Genomic DNA, 16697 nt, shown 5'->3' on the forward strand with positions numbered 1-16697 from the left:
TTTTAAACCAGTGTGCCGTGGAACCCTGGGGTGCCTTGAATGATGGTCGGGGTGCCACAGTCAACACTGGCCTCTGTCCCTCTTTCCTTTCCTCTCTCCTCTGATGCCTCTTGCGTCTCTGCCTCGCAAAGGCTTGTGCGACTGTTTCTTGCAGCAGCCCTGGCTACAAGATCCCCAGGCAAATGAGCGGGTGAGGGAGGCAAGCAAGCCAGTCCACCAGCCCTTGCTGTTGGGAATGGACAGACAAGTGGGAGGCCAGGCAGGCAAGCGGGTGCTGCACTGGCCTTTCTTGTGCTTGCTGTGTGCAAGGCCTGCCTGGGAGTTGAGTGCCTGGTGCCAAAGGGGAGCCCTTCTGCCATGCAGACCCAGCAGTGCCTGCTGCTATCACTGCTGCCTCCCAAGGTGAATAAGGTGCTGGCTCCACATTCACCTTGGGCCAGTCACCGTTGGGCCACTAAGGATGGGGGCATCCTCTGCCAGGGCCCTGTGGGGCAGTGTGAGAAGGCACCTCTCTTGGGGGGGGGCAGCAGCAGTGGCTGCTGGGATAACTCCCAAGGAGAGGGGATGGGAGAGATGACTGAGGAAACACCCCACAAGGGAGGGTGTTCAAAAATGGGCGACATACCGTATTTTTCGCACCATAGGACGCACCGGACAATAAGACGCACCTTGTTTTAGAGGGGGGAGAACAAGAAAAAAAATCTCCCCCTCTCTGCCCAGTGCCCCTTCAGCGAAGCGGCAGGAGGCGCTGCGCAGAGAGGGGGAGAATTTCCCCCCTCTTGTTTTCCCCTCTAAAACAAGGTGCCGTTCAGGCGGCTACCTTGGAAGCCTGGAGAGCGAGAGGGGTCGGTGCGCTCTCCAGGCTTCAGGTTCCTTTTGACCTGCTCTTTGGGGCTGGCGGGGGGAAGCCCACCACCAGCCCCAAAGAGCAGGTCGGGGAGCAGCGGAAAGGCGCGCAGCGGAGAGGCTCCTGCCATAGCCTTACGTCACCTCTCCAGCCGGGAAAGGGTCACGGGGGGCTTCTTTAGCCCCTCACGCGCTCTCCCGGCTGGAGAGGTGGCGTGCGGCTAAAGAGGCTCCTGCCACAGCCGCGTGTCACCTCTCCAGCTGGCAGAGGGTCGCGGGGCTATGCCGTCTTCGCTCCATAGGACGCACACACATTTCCCCTTCATTTTTGAAGGGGAAAAAGTGCGTCCTATAGAGTGAGAAATACGGTAACTGGGCTCCTGAGCCCCACAGGAGTGCTGCAGAAAAAAATGTAGTTGGTCAAGCGAACCGTGGGCTCCAAAAGGTTGAAATCCTGTGGTTTGTGCAACCAAGAGAACAGATGTGGATGTGACCCTGTGGCCACTTGGTTTAACTGGGGCTGATGGATGGCCAAGATGCCAGATCACAGAAGCAGCTCCTCTGTCATTGATTCTGTATTACTACTACTACTACTCTGGGCAAGTGAGCCCTGGGCAGGGGGCAGGGGTTGTTCTGATGCTTCTCTGCCTGTGGCAGCTTCATGTTCCAGGCCAGCCCTAGATCAGATCCTGGTCCCTCTAAGCTCCATCTTCTCAGCCATGTATTCGCACAGGACATCCCTGATGAAGCTGTGGCAGGAAGTGCTCTTTCAACTTGTAATCTTGCTGAGATGTCTGTCAGCATCTGATTCAGCGAAGTGAATCAGCCTTTCAAAAATGAAATGGCTTATTTGTTTGCTTTTTTGCTTCTGAGTTTTCTGCTAAAAGCACCCAAGGTGGTGGTTGTCAATTTAACTGTTGTAGAATCTTCTCATTTAAGCACAATAAACTTAATTAAATAAAAGTATGCACTCCCCGCCAAAGCAGAGGGCTAGCCCGGAGAGATGATTGCCTTAATTTGATTTGGGAGGTGCATGAGCCATATTTAATTTCTTTCCAATAATATGTTTTTTTACAACGAGTTTTCTAAAAATGTCTACAGCAAGAAACAACAATAAAGATTTGATTCTCGTTCCATTTCAGCAGCAGCCTTTGTCAACCTGGTGCCCTTCACATGTTTTGGATTTGAGTCCTGCGGGGTTAGATGGATTCTCTTGGCCCTGATCCAGCTAATTCAGGGCTTTTCTGATGTCCTATAAAGCAGCAAAAGAGGAATCAAAGCATCCTCTTTTGCCACTCAGCCGGTAAATAAAAAAATATTCCAGCGCCATGGCTTCTTGAGGCCCATTGTTTATGGAATAATTGCTTTTGCCATTGCACTAATATTTTGGAAATATTGACAACTTCTCTGAGTAGCTGATAGCTGATTTTTACAGTGTCTGGAATGAAAAGTCAAGAGGGTTGTGAATAGTGGCAGCAGCAGCAGCAGCATTGAAATGACTGCTGCTTGTGCCTGGGAGCTTGACATGATTTGTCAGCTCTGGACACGACTAATGCCTTGGGATCTAAAATCATCCTCCAGCCCCGTCATCAAGTCCCGTCTACCTAGAAGTCCTTATTTGGCAGCCATGCCAGTGGCAGACACCCAGAGGTTCTGTAATACTTTTGGGGGGTTAAGCTTTTGCTGACGAGTTGTTTGCGGTAAAAGGGAGGGTGTGTCAGTTGCTGTCATAAGCACTGTGCCCTATGTTTGACAAATTGATGTTCCCTTAGCTCTGAAAAGCAGAAATCCTATTACAGGACAAAACTTGCTCCATGGCCAGTTCAGACATTTTGGCGCCTGAGTTGGTAAATTGTAATGGGACACCTCTCTCTCTCTCTCTCTCTCTCTCTCTCTCTCTCTCTCTCACTCACTCACACACACACACACACACACACAGACACAGAGAGAAATTAATTTACTTGTGTAATTAATTTGTAGCCCATCTTTCTTCTACGATGGAGCTCAGGATGGTGATGACGACGACGACGACGATGATGATAATAATAATAATAATAATAATAATAATAATAACCCCACCCATCTGTCTGGGTTTCCCCAACCACTCTGGGCAGCTTCCAGTAGAATATAAAAACATAATAAAACATGGGAGTTCCCATCTAGATACTGACTGTCCGGAAACCTACTTAGTGTCAGTAGAGAGTTAATGGACTGTGTGCCTTGCATGTGGGACTTTGGGCTTGCACAGGCCATGGGAGCAGAAGGGGACAGTGAGTGAGACAGGAGCGTCAGCCAATGTACCCAGCTAGCTGCCTGTGAGGCTGTTTGAGAGAAAAGGAAGCACCTGTGTGGATCGGGACCTGGTAGATAATACATACATTGCATATTCAGATATGTAATATATAACTAAACTGCTGCAGAGTGCTGTTATCAGTTAGAAGTGATTAATAATGTGTAATAAGAGAAGGAGATGTTGTTTTACTCTACATATTTTCCAAGTTAATACACAAAACATAATTACTTTACAACAAGATTAATGCATCATGCAGGGCACTTATTATTTGCGTTTAAGTTTTCTCATGCCTGTTCAGCCAGGAGTTCCTATTAAGTAATAAGTTGTTCTCCGCAGTACATGATCTTCATATCTCTCAACTAGGCGTTCACCTGTAACTAAAACAAGATCCCTATTTTCAGCCTAATAAGCCACACCATGCGTAGATGGAGATATCATCCCAACTGCAGTACATCTGCAGTAAAGCAAAACCTTTGTGTGTGGAAATCATATTCTAATTCAGTGCTTCTGATTGCTGGATTTGCTGGATCTTGGATGGTGCAGAGCTGACTTGGAAAACATGTGAATCTCCGGAAGTTGTTGGATTCTGGTTCCCATCAGCCAGTCTGGGCAATGCTTGGAGATGATGAGAACTGTAGTCCATCCACATTTGGAAGACACCAGGTTCCTTCTCCTCCTGCTCCCACACAGTAACTGATACTGAATTGACTGGGATCCCTTTTAGGTGGTTTCACTCTCTGGATGGTAATATTAATCAACTTGGTGATCTTCAGTGCTGTTGAAGGGGAGCGAATGAAACTTTGACCAATGATGTGTAATACACGCACAAGTGAGATTGTTGGGTAAATATTGACCTGGCAAACCAAAAGTGGACATATTGCTGAAGGGAGGAACTGACTGAGGGAAGATAAGGCACGAGGCCACGTTAGAACACAGTCTCCCTGCTGGGGATCAGGGAATGTGAAAGCAGCAAGAGAAAGTTACTGTGAAATGTACAATCACAGCTCGACTTTATGGGTCCTTTGCTTGGATGAAGAATCCATTCAAATGGTTGCCAACAAACACAAAGCTTTACAGCAGGGGGTGGGGAACAATTTCAGCCCAAGGGCTGCACTCCCTCATGGGCCCTCACAGGCCACTGGTGGGCGGGGCCAAATGTAAAAGTGGGTGGAGCATCAGTTGTGTGACTCCTCACCTTTGCACAGTAGGCGACATTCCAGCCATGCAAAAGTTCAAACACTTACACTCCAGGCATGCAGGATGATAATAATTTATTTGTACCCCGCCCATCTGACTGGGCTGCCCCAGCCACTCTTGGTGGCTTCCAGAATATATAAAGACATAGTAAAACATTAAACCTTAAGACGCTTCCCTATACAGGGCTGCCTTCAGATGTCCCCTTCAGGAGACATTGTCATGGTTCAGTGACACATTTGCAGTCATGCAAGTGCAGTTTAGGAGGCTGTGGAGCAGGACCAGTGAGGGCGTGATTCTGAAGGGAATCCTGAGGGCCTGATAAGCTTGATGAGCTGCATTTGGCCTCCCCCCGCCTTGCAGAACAGCATAAGTGAAAAATGACACTATCCCTGCTCTTGACAATAAAAAAAAAAGTGGGCCTGGGATGGATGTGAGTCAATGCGATTCCACACAAGCTGATTTGGCATTTCTGGCTGTCCTGTGCTCATATGCTCTTCCACCATCCCATTTGTGTGCACTGCTTTTATGGGCTACTTCCACTTCCATGGAAACCTAATCTGCCATTTCACACAAGCCAACAAAGTATGGTTTGTGCCAGACCTTCAAACTAGGGTTTTGAAACAGCTGACATTCCACAGGATAAGACTTCAAGTCCCTCCTCTCAATAGCTAGTCAGTCATCCACTGTCAAGAAAAATCTGTGTCAAATTGAGGAAGCATCTGTGGCTGAGGCTGAGCGGATTGGCAGGGGTGATATTCATGGGAGAGGCAAGGGCAAAAGGATACTGGCCCAAAGGTTTCATTGAATCAGCATTTATTGCAGAGAACAAATCTGTAGAAGCGCTTTTTGTCTCTGGGTAGAAGGATTCTCTGATAGAGGACAGTGTGCAGGGAGCATTATCCACCGTGTTGCTAGGGCAAGCTGAATGTTTTGCACTTCTACATTTGTATCTTAAAAAATAATAACAATCGGAATCCACACTGTTGCCTGGACCTTTCAGCAAGAAATTGTCCTTCCACATCCATCAGCCCTCCTGGCAGCTGTTTTCCTGCCCCACAGGTGCTGGGTGGGGCTGTTTTTGTCACAGAAGCGTTTTTGTTGAAAAGAAAGGCAGCCTTTGAGACACAGAATGGGCAGCGCTGTTAGAGGTCACTTACAAGTGTGCCGTGCCTCCAGGCAGTAGCATCATCACAACAAAGGAAAGCAATTGTTGCATGTCCCTATGCAAATGGTTGATCTTTTGGTCATTTATTTTAGCTCCCTGTCTGCTCAGAAGCCACATCAGGAGAGGAGGGAAAGGACAGTTCCTCCAAGCAGCCTTCTGAGCCTTGGTGGCTTAAAACAGTGTTTCCCAACCTTTTTTGGGCAAAGGCACACTTGTTTCATGAAAAAAATCTCGAGGCACACCACCATGCCAGATGGGGAAAGGTCACTTTTTACTTATGTAAAAAAAAAAAAAAAAATAGTAACAGCATAGAAGGTAATGGTTAGGCTAGCATCCCTCTTCCAAATATGCTAGGTTTTTATTTGCAGGGACTGTTCTACATGGGAAAGCATTCAGCACTGTCATTCTCCCATCTGCCATCTGAATTGGTACTATTCTGGGTCAACTTACTCTGCTGCATGTGTAGATGAAAATGGCACCAAGTGTGGGGGAGGGGGCAGAACAGGTTTCAGATACAGGATATTAAGCATACACGTACTTCAGATTGAACTGGTTGCTTGCTTTGCAAGTTTTCATTTCCCAAATGACTGCCTTGGGAAGCGCAATACCTACCAGGCTCAACGCCGGTCTCGCGCTGCCGCTTCCCGCGCTCTCAAGGACCCGGGAGGAGGAAGGCGTGAAGGGAATCCCGAAGGCGCGAAAACCTCGCGCATGCGCAGGCCTTCCGCCTGCGACAGCCCAGTAGGCCGGCCGAAGCGAGCGGCGATGGGATGTGGGAGGGAGCTCGCTCGCCACCCCGCGTGTGCCTATGTGGGGCACGTTACAGCCCCGTGACGTCAGCGCCACGCAGGCAGCCAGGCAGGCAGACGGCGAGAGCCCCGCGCTGGGCGGCCTCTCCTCGCCGCCCCCGCCCCGCCTCTCGCCGCCCGACTCGCCCGCCTCCCTCCCACGGCACACCAGGCAACGTCTCGTGGCACACTAGTGTGCCGCGGAACACCGGTTGGGAAACACTGGCTTAAAAGAATGGTGCCACAAGTGAGCAAACATTGCTTTCAGTAGGACTGAATGGAAGGCCCCCTCCTCAGTGTCATGATCTACCAGAAGCACTAGCCTCTCCTCCCACCTCCGTGGTGGGTCTATGATTCTCTGAATGACTGCTGCTTTTAGAAATAGTTCAGCGCGCCTATGATATCTTGGGCCATAGGCTCTGAGGGACTGAACTGTTTCATAAAATAGTCAGGGCTGTCATGAATGACATGAGTGCAGTCCCACTTATAGCATTTGGCGCTGAGCAAAAATGTATCTGTTTGCCCAGGCCCTTTCCAGGTCATAAGATTTTATTCTGTCGGATGATCCATAGCCTGCCCTGCCTTTCTAACAGTTCTCCAGGCTCCTTGTTATCTTAGTTGCCTTCATTAACCTTTTGGGCCAGAGGGCACATTCGGAAACCTTAAGAAATGGTCATAGGTGGTACAAAATACCCATTTCACCGGAGGAAAAAACTCGTGGTGCTCAGAACCTGCTGTTTCCCCCAAACAGAGAAAACACTTCTACATACTCCCAAATGAATAAAAGAGACACAATCAGACAAGCCCCCCACTACCACCAAAAAATAAAAAGGGGGAAAAGCAAGTAAAAAAATTGAACATTTGGTTTGGTTTGGTTTTGAATGGAAGGCCTTGGTGGTCCCCAGGGGTAGGGCGTCTGAGGCCCCTTTGGTGCCCCTTTGTTGTATGATGACTTTTGATTGTTTGAACTTCTTTTTATAATAGCTAGTCTTTTATAATGGTGCACTGAACCCCACCCTGGAATCTATTAATTAAGGGCGGGGCAGAAGCCTCCTAAATAATTGAAATTAATGTAAATATTCTGCTTGAATGGATACAGAAGATGTAGCAAAGCCTCCGAGTGCCCTTGGGACTGAAGGGGTGGAGTGGGGTGGGGGCACAACTCCTTCTTTGCCCCTCCAGCTGCAATAGAAACCACCTTTCTGAAGCTTCTTGTTTGCACCTCAGGGGAAACCCCCCCCTTGGCACCAGCCACCCCTTTAAATTCTGCCACCCGCTTCCAAGTGGCATCCGCTTTCCAGTTTTCTCCAGGACTTAAATGTCACTTCTGCACACACACACACACACACACACACACACACACAGCTGCACCCCCCCCCCCTTGTATCTGTGTGGCGTCAAAGGCAGCTGCTTGTCATTCCAGGCATAATTGCTCTGGCTCCCTTTCTATCTTTAGGAAAGCTATGCAGTGAAACAGGAACTACCACGGGACAAGAGGAAATTAACTCTGGCTTTGCTGAGGAAAACCCCAAACAACAACAAAAACCAGTGGCCACCGGGGAGGGAGGTGTCACCTAGTCTGTCTCTAAAAGGCAGCTATTAGCAGGCTGCACTTTCCACACACTCACTTTCTCAGTCAGAGGGCACAAATCTGTTGTTGCTTGGAGCCGGTGCTTGAAGTGAACACAGCAGGTGGGAGGGGTGTGGGCAGATGACATGGCAGGCCACTTTAGGAGTGTGTGTGTGTGTGTGTGTGTGTGTGCGCATTACAGCTGCTATCATGGACTGGCTGGGTGCAGAGGAGCGATGGGGGGGCACCCCCAAGGGAAGAAGGCCCAGAGCCCAGGGAGGGGTGGTGGGATGACGAGTGATCAGAGGGAGCAGATTGGGAGGAGGAGGTGTCAGAAGCTGGAGAGGTAACATGGTTTAGTGGTCAGGTAGAGGCTGTGGCAGAGGGCAGTCCAGAATCAGAGGCAGAAGTGGAGGGTAGAGAGGAGGCGGGGGGTCAAGAGGCAGAGATGAAGCAGGCTGCTGAAGAAGTCAGGGGGGTCTCCCCTTCCTGCTGAGACCAGCTCCTCGTCCCCCTAGTCTTCTAGAACCCTAAAAGGTATGAAGAGGAAGGAGCAAAGAGAGACAAGACAAAAGAGTCTCCAATTGCTTTGGAAGGACCCAAAGGATGTGTAGTCTTGGGCAACTGCATCATAGCAGCAAGTTCTATCAGGATGAGTTGCTGTGCTCACTAAGCCTGGCCTCCTGAGTCGAACTCATTTCCTTGAATAAAGAGTTAACCTCATTGATGCTGTGTGATTTATTGCTGACCTGCTCCTGACACCTTGCTCCTGACAGCTGCAGTGACAAGCTCATGCCCTCCAACAGCCCTCATTGACCAGGGAATGCTCAGGAAGAATGCTCTGTTCCTTTTAGGAATACCTTAGGCTGGGCTGGTTTTCCTTACACCAGAGCTTTCCAAACTTCTCATGTTGGTGACACAATCTTTAGACATGCAACATTTTGTGACAGAGTTATACTAGCAAACCAGAGGTTAAGCTAACCCCTTTCCAGACCCAGGAGGAGGGTCAGGAACATTTGTGCGACCTACACACTGCAGCCGACACACTAATGTGTCACACACACACAGTTTGTTTGAAAAGTTCTGCCTTACATGGTGCTCCACAGCTTCATCTTTGAGTATTAGTTTATTACTACCAGCTTAGTAGTTTAGTGGCACATTCTCCTTCAGAAGCCAGAGCAAGGCAGGCTGTGACACGGTAGCTGAACGCCTAAATAGCTTGGGCTGCCAACTTTTCAAGTGACTTCTGCGGCTGTGCTCTGCAGCTCCCTCTGTGTGTGTGTGTACATGATGCTGAACATTTATTTTTATTCTGCTTGTACTAAGAGCAGGATACATCAAATTCATGCCATCATACAATAGAATCATTAAGCAGAAGTACCACTAAAAGCCAATTTCGTTGATCTACGTACTTTACTGTTAAAGGCACAGCTGCAAGGGCTGGTTAAAAGGTTGGCAACCTCATGTGCAGGAGGCTGAGATGAGCATTTTTCCAGTTTGTAATAGTAGAAAGACTGGGAATAAAGGTGTGACCTGGTGTATTCTTGTTTTGAGTGATTTTTTTCTTGCATCTGTTTGCTGATAGTCTGGAGTTCTTCCCTCCATAGTCGTAAAAGTGTTGGTTAGAGTATAGGATGTTAATCATTGTTTTATTGATTTCTAGCGAGTCAATTTCCCTTCTTTTTTGTTCATGAATTTAAGGAGTTTTTTGGCTCCTGTTTATTTATAGTGTATAGAGGGTCAAATTTATTGTTCTAATTTACCAATTTTTGAGGAGGTTTGTTCTTTAAGGGATGCTCTCTCCTTGATGAAGGCTCCTCTGGTGACTGCTTTCGTTGTGTCCCAGAGGAGGGCGGTTGTTTTGTTGCCCACATCATTGTCCTTAAATTAGTTTTGGAGAGTTTTCAAGAGACACTTTCTAGCTAGTTGGTTGTGATTAGGATGGGGCTGAAGGACCATGATGGGGTAGTTTCTGTTTCCTCTCCTATTTTGAGGGTAACCTCTACTGGGGCATGGTCTGTGATTTTAATGTTACTAATGTTTGCTGTTTCTACCGGGGGATCAGGCCTTGTGTGAGCAGAATACTGTCCAGTCTGGATATTGTGCTGTGGCATCTAGACTGGAATGTGTGGCTGGTGTCTCCTGGGTTCTTTTCTTCCCAGATACCGTAAAGGCCTCCATTTCTTAGCATTTTCAGTAGTTTGTAAGAGTCTCTAGTTGTCCCTCTGAGGAAGGTTGCCCAGGGGGTTGTAGGATGCATGTCCTTCAGGGAGGTGTCTCTCGTATTTAGGTTGAGGTCACCTCCTAGGACTGCTTTCCCTTTGGAGAAGGAAAGGAGATTGTTTAGTGTCTTCTTGTTTGGAGCATATATGGAGCCAATTGTCAGTTTAGTTTGCCATCTAGTATCCCTTTGGCGAAAACGAATCTGCCTCTTTTGTCTTTTTGCACCTTTGTGGCTTTAAAATGTAGGTCTCTACTGAGTACTATGGCTACTCCGTGGGCCTTTCCTGAGCCAGGTACCACCCATTGTTGACTGAAGCGGGGTTTGCTCAGGAGTTTGCTTCCTTTGGGCGGGTTGTGTATTTCCTGTAGGAAGGCAATGTGTGTTTTCATGGTGTTTATGTACGAGGTGATGTGTTTTCTTTTGATAGGGCTTCCCAACCCCCTCACATTTAGTGTAATTGCTTTTAAGCTAGCCATCTTACTTATCTATCTTATAGGATAGGGGTCTGCAACCTTTAAGACAAAAAGAGCCACTTGGACCCGTTTCCGAAGGAAAAAAACCTGGGAGCCGCAAAACCACTGTGACATTTAAAACAAATATACCTCCAGAGCTGTGATCTGACAGCGGGCGGGAAGGTGACGTCGGGACTAACGCATGCACTGCCCTTATACGACGTCACAGCCAGTACAGCGCCCGCCACAGTGGGGAGTGTCGGGGCGCACAATGCGCCTCCTCCCCTCGCTAGTATCTGCCCCGGAGCCGCGACAAAGGTGTAAAAGAGCCACATGCGGCTCCGGAGCCGCGGGTTGCAGACCCCTGTTATAGGATGATTCCCTGCCAACCCGTTTGGGTTGCCCTGTGTCTCTCACCTTGTATTGTCTATCAAACCCAGTGTGTTGTGCTGACATATAATGTGGTGGGTGGGGGAAGGGGGGGTTAGAGTTAGAGATGGGCTGAAGATTGGGGGGGTAGGTTATAGAGGGTCGCCTATATGTAGTTATATAGGTGTTTGTTTGGAGTAGCTTGGACCCTTTGGCTCCCAGCCAGTTGGTCCTGTGTCTCAGCTGGCATGGAGGGCCTTTTTTGAGAACAGGCCGTCCCCTCTTTCACTTGCGAGGTGTCAAGCGCCTTTGTGGCACTTCTGTTGGATACAAGGTTTATAAACAATGTTGTCAGTATCATTAATAGCATTGTTGGTTTGCTGATGTATTACGTAGGGATGTGAGTATTGGCATGCTCTGGCACCACCGTTATGTTAGCTATTTGTCGGATTTTAGCCTGTTTGCTGGTTGTTGTATTGGGGTGGGGGTTGTTGTTTTAGTTCATGGGTAGGCAAACTAAGGCCCGGGGGCTGGATCCAGCCCAATCGCCTTCTAAATCCAGCCTGCAGACGGTCTGGGAATCAGCGTGTTTTTACATGAGTTTCTCAGGGAAATTGCGGAGGCGGATGTTGCAGCGTTTGCTGCAGTTTTCTAGGCCTGCTAGTTTAATTCTCACTTCCATGCTTTCTCTTTCTTGGCGGTTGTCCATATCAGCTAATTTGTTTTTCAGACATGTGTTTTCCTCTCAGAGTTGCTCTATTTGTCTTAGTTGCATCTGGTTTTCTTTTTCTAGAGTGGAGATGGTGCTAGTGAGGGTTTCCACTTTGGAGGTCAGGTCGCTGATTATTGTCTTCAGGGGAGTCACTGTTGTCTTCAATAGTTCTGCTATTCTCAGTTCCATTTCTCTCAGGTTCCTTTTTGTTGTTGGGCAGTTGTCATCATGGGGGATGTTGTCGTTCGCCATCTCCTTGTTTGGTGCCATCTCAATTGTCTTGGTGGCCTAGTCTGTATTTTTTAAGTAGGGGGATGTTGTGGTTCGGTGTTTTGGTGTGGTGGTTCTTGGGTGTTGTGGAATTATAGAGTTGTACAGACATTGTTGATTGATGGCTTTGTTCAGAGTGTTGGGGTTAGGCGGCCATTTTTGTTGTATCTGGGCTGTGACTTAAGGACTTCTCTTGGGTCAACGTAGTTGTCTCAGCTCTGCGGTATTTGCCCCTTCTCATGCTAAGTAGCCATAATATGCATTTGTTGGGTTTGGCAGCTAACATCCCACAATGTTCACATGCTCAGCATTTCTGCTTCCTAAAGTCCAGATGAAGAGGGCAGCTGAAGCCACTTCTGAAAGCCACTCCCTTCCTCCCACCCTTGATTGTGGACCAGTCTGCTTCTGCTCATGATGTGTTTTTCTACAGGCTTGCAATTTTTGCCTCAGTTAGATGGAGAAAGTTCACCCTGTCCAGGAAGCCAGGTTATGGAGGTGAGCCTATTGCTTTCAGAGTAAGCATTACACAGAGCCTGCTCTCTCTCCTTCCCCAAACCTTTCCATGTTGCTCCAGTGCTGGACCTGTATATATTGAACGCTTCACCCTCTGTTTCTGCTTCCTCAGCCACCTTGAGTGTCCCAACAGCCTGCTTCCTTCTGTTTGGTCTTGTCCCAGTTAGAGTTCAGCCAGTAGTCTAGTTTGACTGTGCTCTGTCTCCAGGACTAGGAGGGAAAGCAGTGAAGATGAGCAGGGCAGTTTTCTAGTCATATGAGTGAGCAACCAGAATATTTATTTGTTTGCCCCTTGGGCATTTTGCTGAGATCACCAGTGAAAGATCACCAGGAAGAAATAAAGATTACCGTACATTGCAGCTGGTGAGTGTCTGGTAGTTGCCTTTTTAGATCACTAAATAGAGGTTGGTGAGCGCCCCCTCCCCAGCTTGTTGTGGAGCAGCTGAACATGCCCTTTGTCCATTTGTCTGCAAGCGAAGAGGGAGGAGGGCCCACAAGAGGAGTGTAAGAAAATTCCCAAAGTTCCTGCCCTGCGCATCATATTTTATCAGCTTCCAAGCTGAGAATAATTTGACAAGTTCTTTAAGGATTGACCTGCAAATGCACACACTCCCGCCTTCCCTCTCGTCTCTTCACTTTGAGCAGCTGCTTCTGAAATTCATTAAACCAGGATGCTGTTTGGTGTCGGGGGAATCTTCCAGGCAGCTCCAGTCCTTCTTCTGTCCTGCTATGATTTGGGGGCTTGAGCAAAGGTGAGGACCAAAGCAGGACCACGTACTTCACAACAGGGATGATGCTGTCATCTTCTTAGGCACTGATTGTTGATCCTGTGCATGCCAAAGAAATAAGCATGTTCTCTGAGAGAAGCCCAACAAATCAGCAGAGTTGGGTATGTGGGTGTCTCAAACTTTCTCCCCCAAGATAGAGCTGAACTTACTGTGGGTGCAGGCGTGCAAGGATGGACTTCCAGATATTGTTGGACTTCAACTCCCATCATTCCTGACCATTGACTGCTTGTTAGCTGGGGCTGATGGGAGTTGGAGTCCAACAATTACATTTGAACAGGACCTTTCACAGGAATAATTCAAAAAGCAATCATGTACAAGGTAAATATTCCGCAGGAAAAGGACTGAATGCCTTCCTTTACTTGTAGAAGTCTGTTAAACTATAAAATAGCTTAGTCTTCACCCTCACACATCCATACATTACTCGTTTATGATTTATTGTTAACGTTTGTTTCTTTTTATGATTCATATAGTCCAATAAATTCCAAGATGAAAAACTAGAAAAGTTGTACATGCATACACACATATATAGATACATATAAAAATGGACAGAAATAAAAGTGATAATAAAGTTATCTACACTGATGCAAAATGTCAAATTAATGCTGATTTACACTCATATGCAAAAGGAAATGCAAATAATTAATTAAACACATAAAAAATGATAGCAGAGACTTAGGCCCTGTCAGCACTATACATTTAAAGTAGTATCATCCACTTTGAACAGTTATGGCTTCTCCCAAATAATTGTGGTTTGCTAAGGGTGCTGAGAGTTGTTAAGGAGACTTCTGTTTGCTTTGCAGAGCTACAGTTCTCAAAATGGTTTAACAACCAGTCTCTCTTCCCCAGGAACTCTCAGAATTGTATGTCCTAACTGCTCTTAGCACCCTTAACAAACTACAGTTCCCAGGAATCTTTGTGGGAAGCCGCAAGTGTTTAAAGTGGTATGATACTACCTTAAATCCATAGTGCAGCTGCGGCCTTGACATTTTACAACGCTCTTCGCAGTGTGTATGGATGAATGTTTTTCTGAGTCCTGTTACACTTGGAGGCAGGACTGCGCAGCTGAACTAGCTAGACTGAGAAGTTGTGGTCTGTCCCAGAAGAGCCTCGTGAGAGATCATAGCTGAGTGGGGATTTGAACATGCGCTTCCCACACTGGAGTCCAACATTTCAGCTGCTGCACAAACAAATGTGGGGATCAAATTCCTGTCTCGTCCTTAAACAAAATTGAAGATACGGAAGGGAACAAAATTGCTGCAAGTTCCAAAGTCCTATGGAAGCACCTTATCAAACAAAGAAATTCTTGGAACCGTCTGTTGCAGTTGTAATATTACCATACTAATACCTCTCAAGTATTCTGGCTTCATCCATAGACTGAGGAATAGGCTAAGCCAGGTGTGTTGGTTTCAGGTGGAGCTGCTCTGCCACATTCTCCAGCCAGCTGGGAGATGTGGGTGATACTTCGAAGCAGTGCCCCTAGTTGACAATTTGGCATCAAATGACGATTTCAGATTCACACCAAACATCAAGCCTACCTCAATCTTAAAAACAAATATTAGATTTTGTTTCCCATAACCCTTTGCCATGCTGGGAAGCTAAAGAAGAACTTTATTGTCTCCATGAAGAACAGCACAGCACTGAAAACCCGACTCCACCCAGATACACTTAGGTCCACTGCCACCTAGTGCCTAAACCATATAATGACATTATCCACACAGTCTGAATTGATGTAAGGAAACTTCATGTGTTCCTAAAGCTGGAGAATGGAGTTACCCAGGGAAGAACCTCAGTGGAAGATCTTGGCAATTGGACACATTTGTATGGAATCAGACAATTCTTTAAATACCCAGATCCCAAAATGTATAGGCAGATCCTTCGCCTGGTCCATAATCCCCAGCGCTCGATGAAATGGTCTGGAATGACACTGCAGATTATAACCCATCTTTGTGTGTAGATCAGGCTAGCAATCACAGAACTAAAATTAGTGGTTGAGTGTCCGTCCCGCAATCCTAAGGCATTCCAGGCCATGTGAAGGTCAAGTGTGAGCCTTATCTCTGGATTTCTGGGCTTTTATGGACGTGTGAGAGACTTTAGACGTGACTTTGGCTGTGGTCTCTCTGTTAATTATATAATACTCTTAGTATTACATTGGGAAATATGGCATTTAATTGCAGGATATGCCACATAATGTATGCCCTCTGCATACATATACTGTAATTACTATACTTGTGATGTGTTTAATGACAGAGGGAAAGTTTATAGCTCAGAGCTTCTGCTGTGTAAACAAAACCCTGTAATTTTAATCAGTCTGGAATTCTGAATGGGATTCTGTTGAGAGATGCCCCAGGGAGGATTCTCTGCATCCTGAATGGTACAGCCCCTGCTGGCACTAGGTGACAGGAGGAGGACAAAAAAACCATTCCCTGAACTTGGAGAAAGCGGTCCTCAGGCTGCTTCATCTTCTTGATGAGGAGATTTTCTACCTGCAGATCTGAATATGTGGATTATTCCAAACAACATGTAGAATGTCTGCCTGTGAGTCGAGTTACGGATGCAAAAGGAGGAAACCCTTCATATTTTGCTGCATCCATTCACCTGAAACTGTCACAGAATTGCTTCTGTGGTGCAACCTCACAGGATTGCTGTGAGAATTTTTTTAAAAAGGAAAAAAGGTAGGACGAAGAACCACACATACCACTGTGAGCTGTCGGGAGCAAAGATGGGATATAAATGCATAATAAATAAATAACAACAATCAATCAATCAATCAATCAATTAAGCACAGTTATATCTTTCTTCAAATTCTTTCTCCCAGCTGGCCTCTTCCCAGTAGTAGAGTGGTAAATTATTGTTGTGACAGCCCCACCCCCACCCTGGTACTTACACCCACATTGTCCCATAATGCGGGAAGCTGTGTTGACCAGTCTCCTAACTTTCTCTAGGTCAAGTATCTTCCACCTTTTTTTCAGAGCCAGGACCTGCTTTTGACCCAAACATGCATTTTAATGTATTTTTAATCTTTGTTGGAAGCTGCCCAGAGTGGCTGGGGAAACCCAGCCAGATCAGCGGGGTACAAATAAATTATTATTATTATTATTATTATTATTATTATTATTATTATTATTATTAGACCCATTTCACAATCTTTTACCACATATTAATGTGATAGTAATGCTCCTGTTGCGACCCACCTTGCACCAGGCCACAGCCTACTTGTGGGTCCCCACACCCTACCACCACCAGTTGAAGGCCAGTGCGCTGGATCATAAACAGTAGTAAAGCTTGGAAGCCTCCTTATTTCCTTCTCAGAGCAGGTGGAGCTCATTGACTGCCCTGAAGCTGCTCCTCCTCTGGCACACAGTGTCATGGCTCCCTCACAGAGCTGCCCTGCCCTGCATTCTCCCTCCATGGTACCTGCTACACCTTTCACAAAGCCTTTGGCTTCAAACCCGTGTCCCCAACCTCAAGTGAGGCAAAATCTAAGGACACATATCTCTGCTGCATCTATGC

At 47.0% G+C, this 16697-nt stretch overlaps 1 protein-coding gene across 7 annotated transcripts in view; it reads left to right on the forward strand.

The window, feature by feature from the left end:
- The window catches only part of DAPK2 (death associated protein kinase 2), a 70640-nt gene that overhangs the window by 23361 nt on the left and 30582 nt on the right, over nt 1-16697 (forward strand). Inside the window, exon 1 of one of the 7 annotated variants that reach the window (XM_083475873.1) lies at nt 1997-2149. The exons of the other annotated variants lie outside the window; for them this stretch is intronic. Within the exon in view, the coding sequence (XP_083331999.1) occupies nt 2094-2149 (56 nt within the window). The 5' untranslated portion in view covers nt 1997-2093. Of the gene's footprint in view, nt 1-1996; nt 2150-16697 lie in introns of those variants that run through there. 7 annotated transcript variants of the gene reach the window in all.

The sequence above is a fragment of the Podarcis liolepis genome (assembly GCF_965112155.1).
Source record: "Podarcis liolepis genome assembly, chromosome: 14".
Lineage (NCBI taxonomy): Eukaryota > Metazoa > Chordata > Lepidosauria > Squamata > Lacertidae > Podarcis > Podarcis liolepis.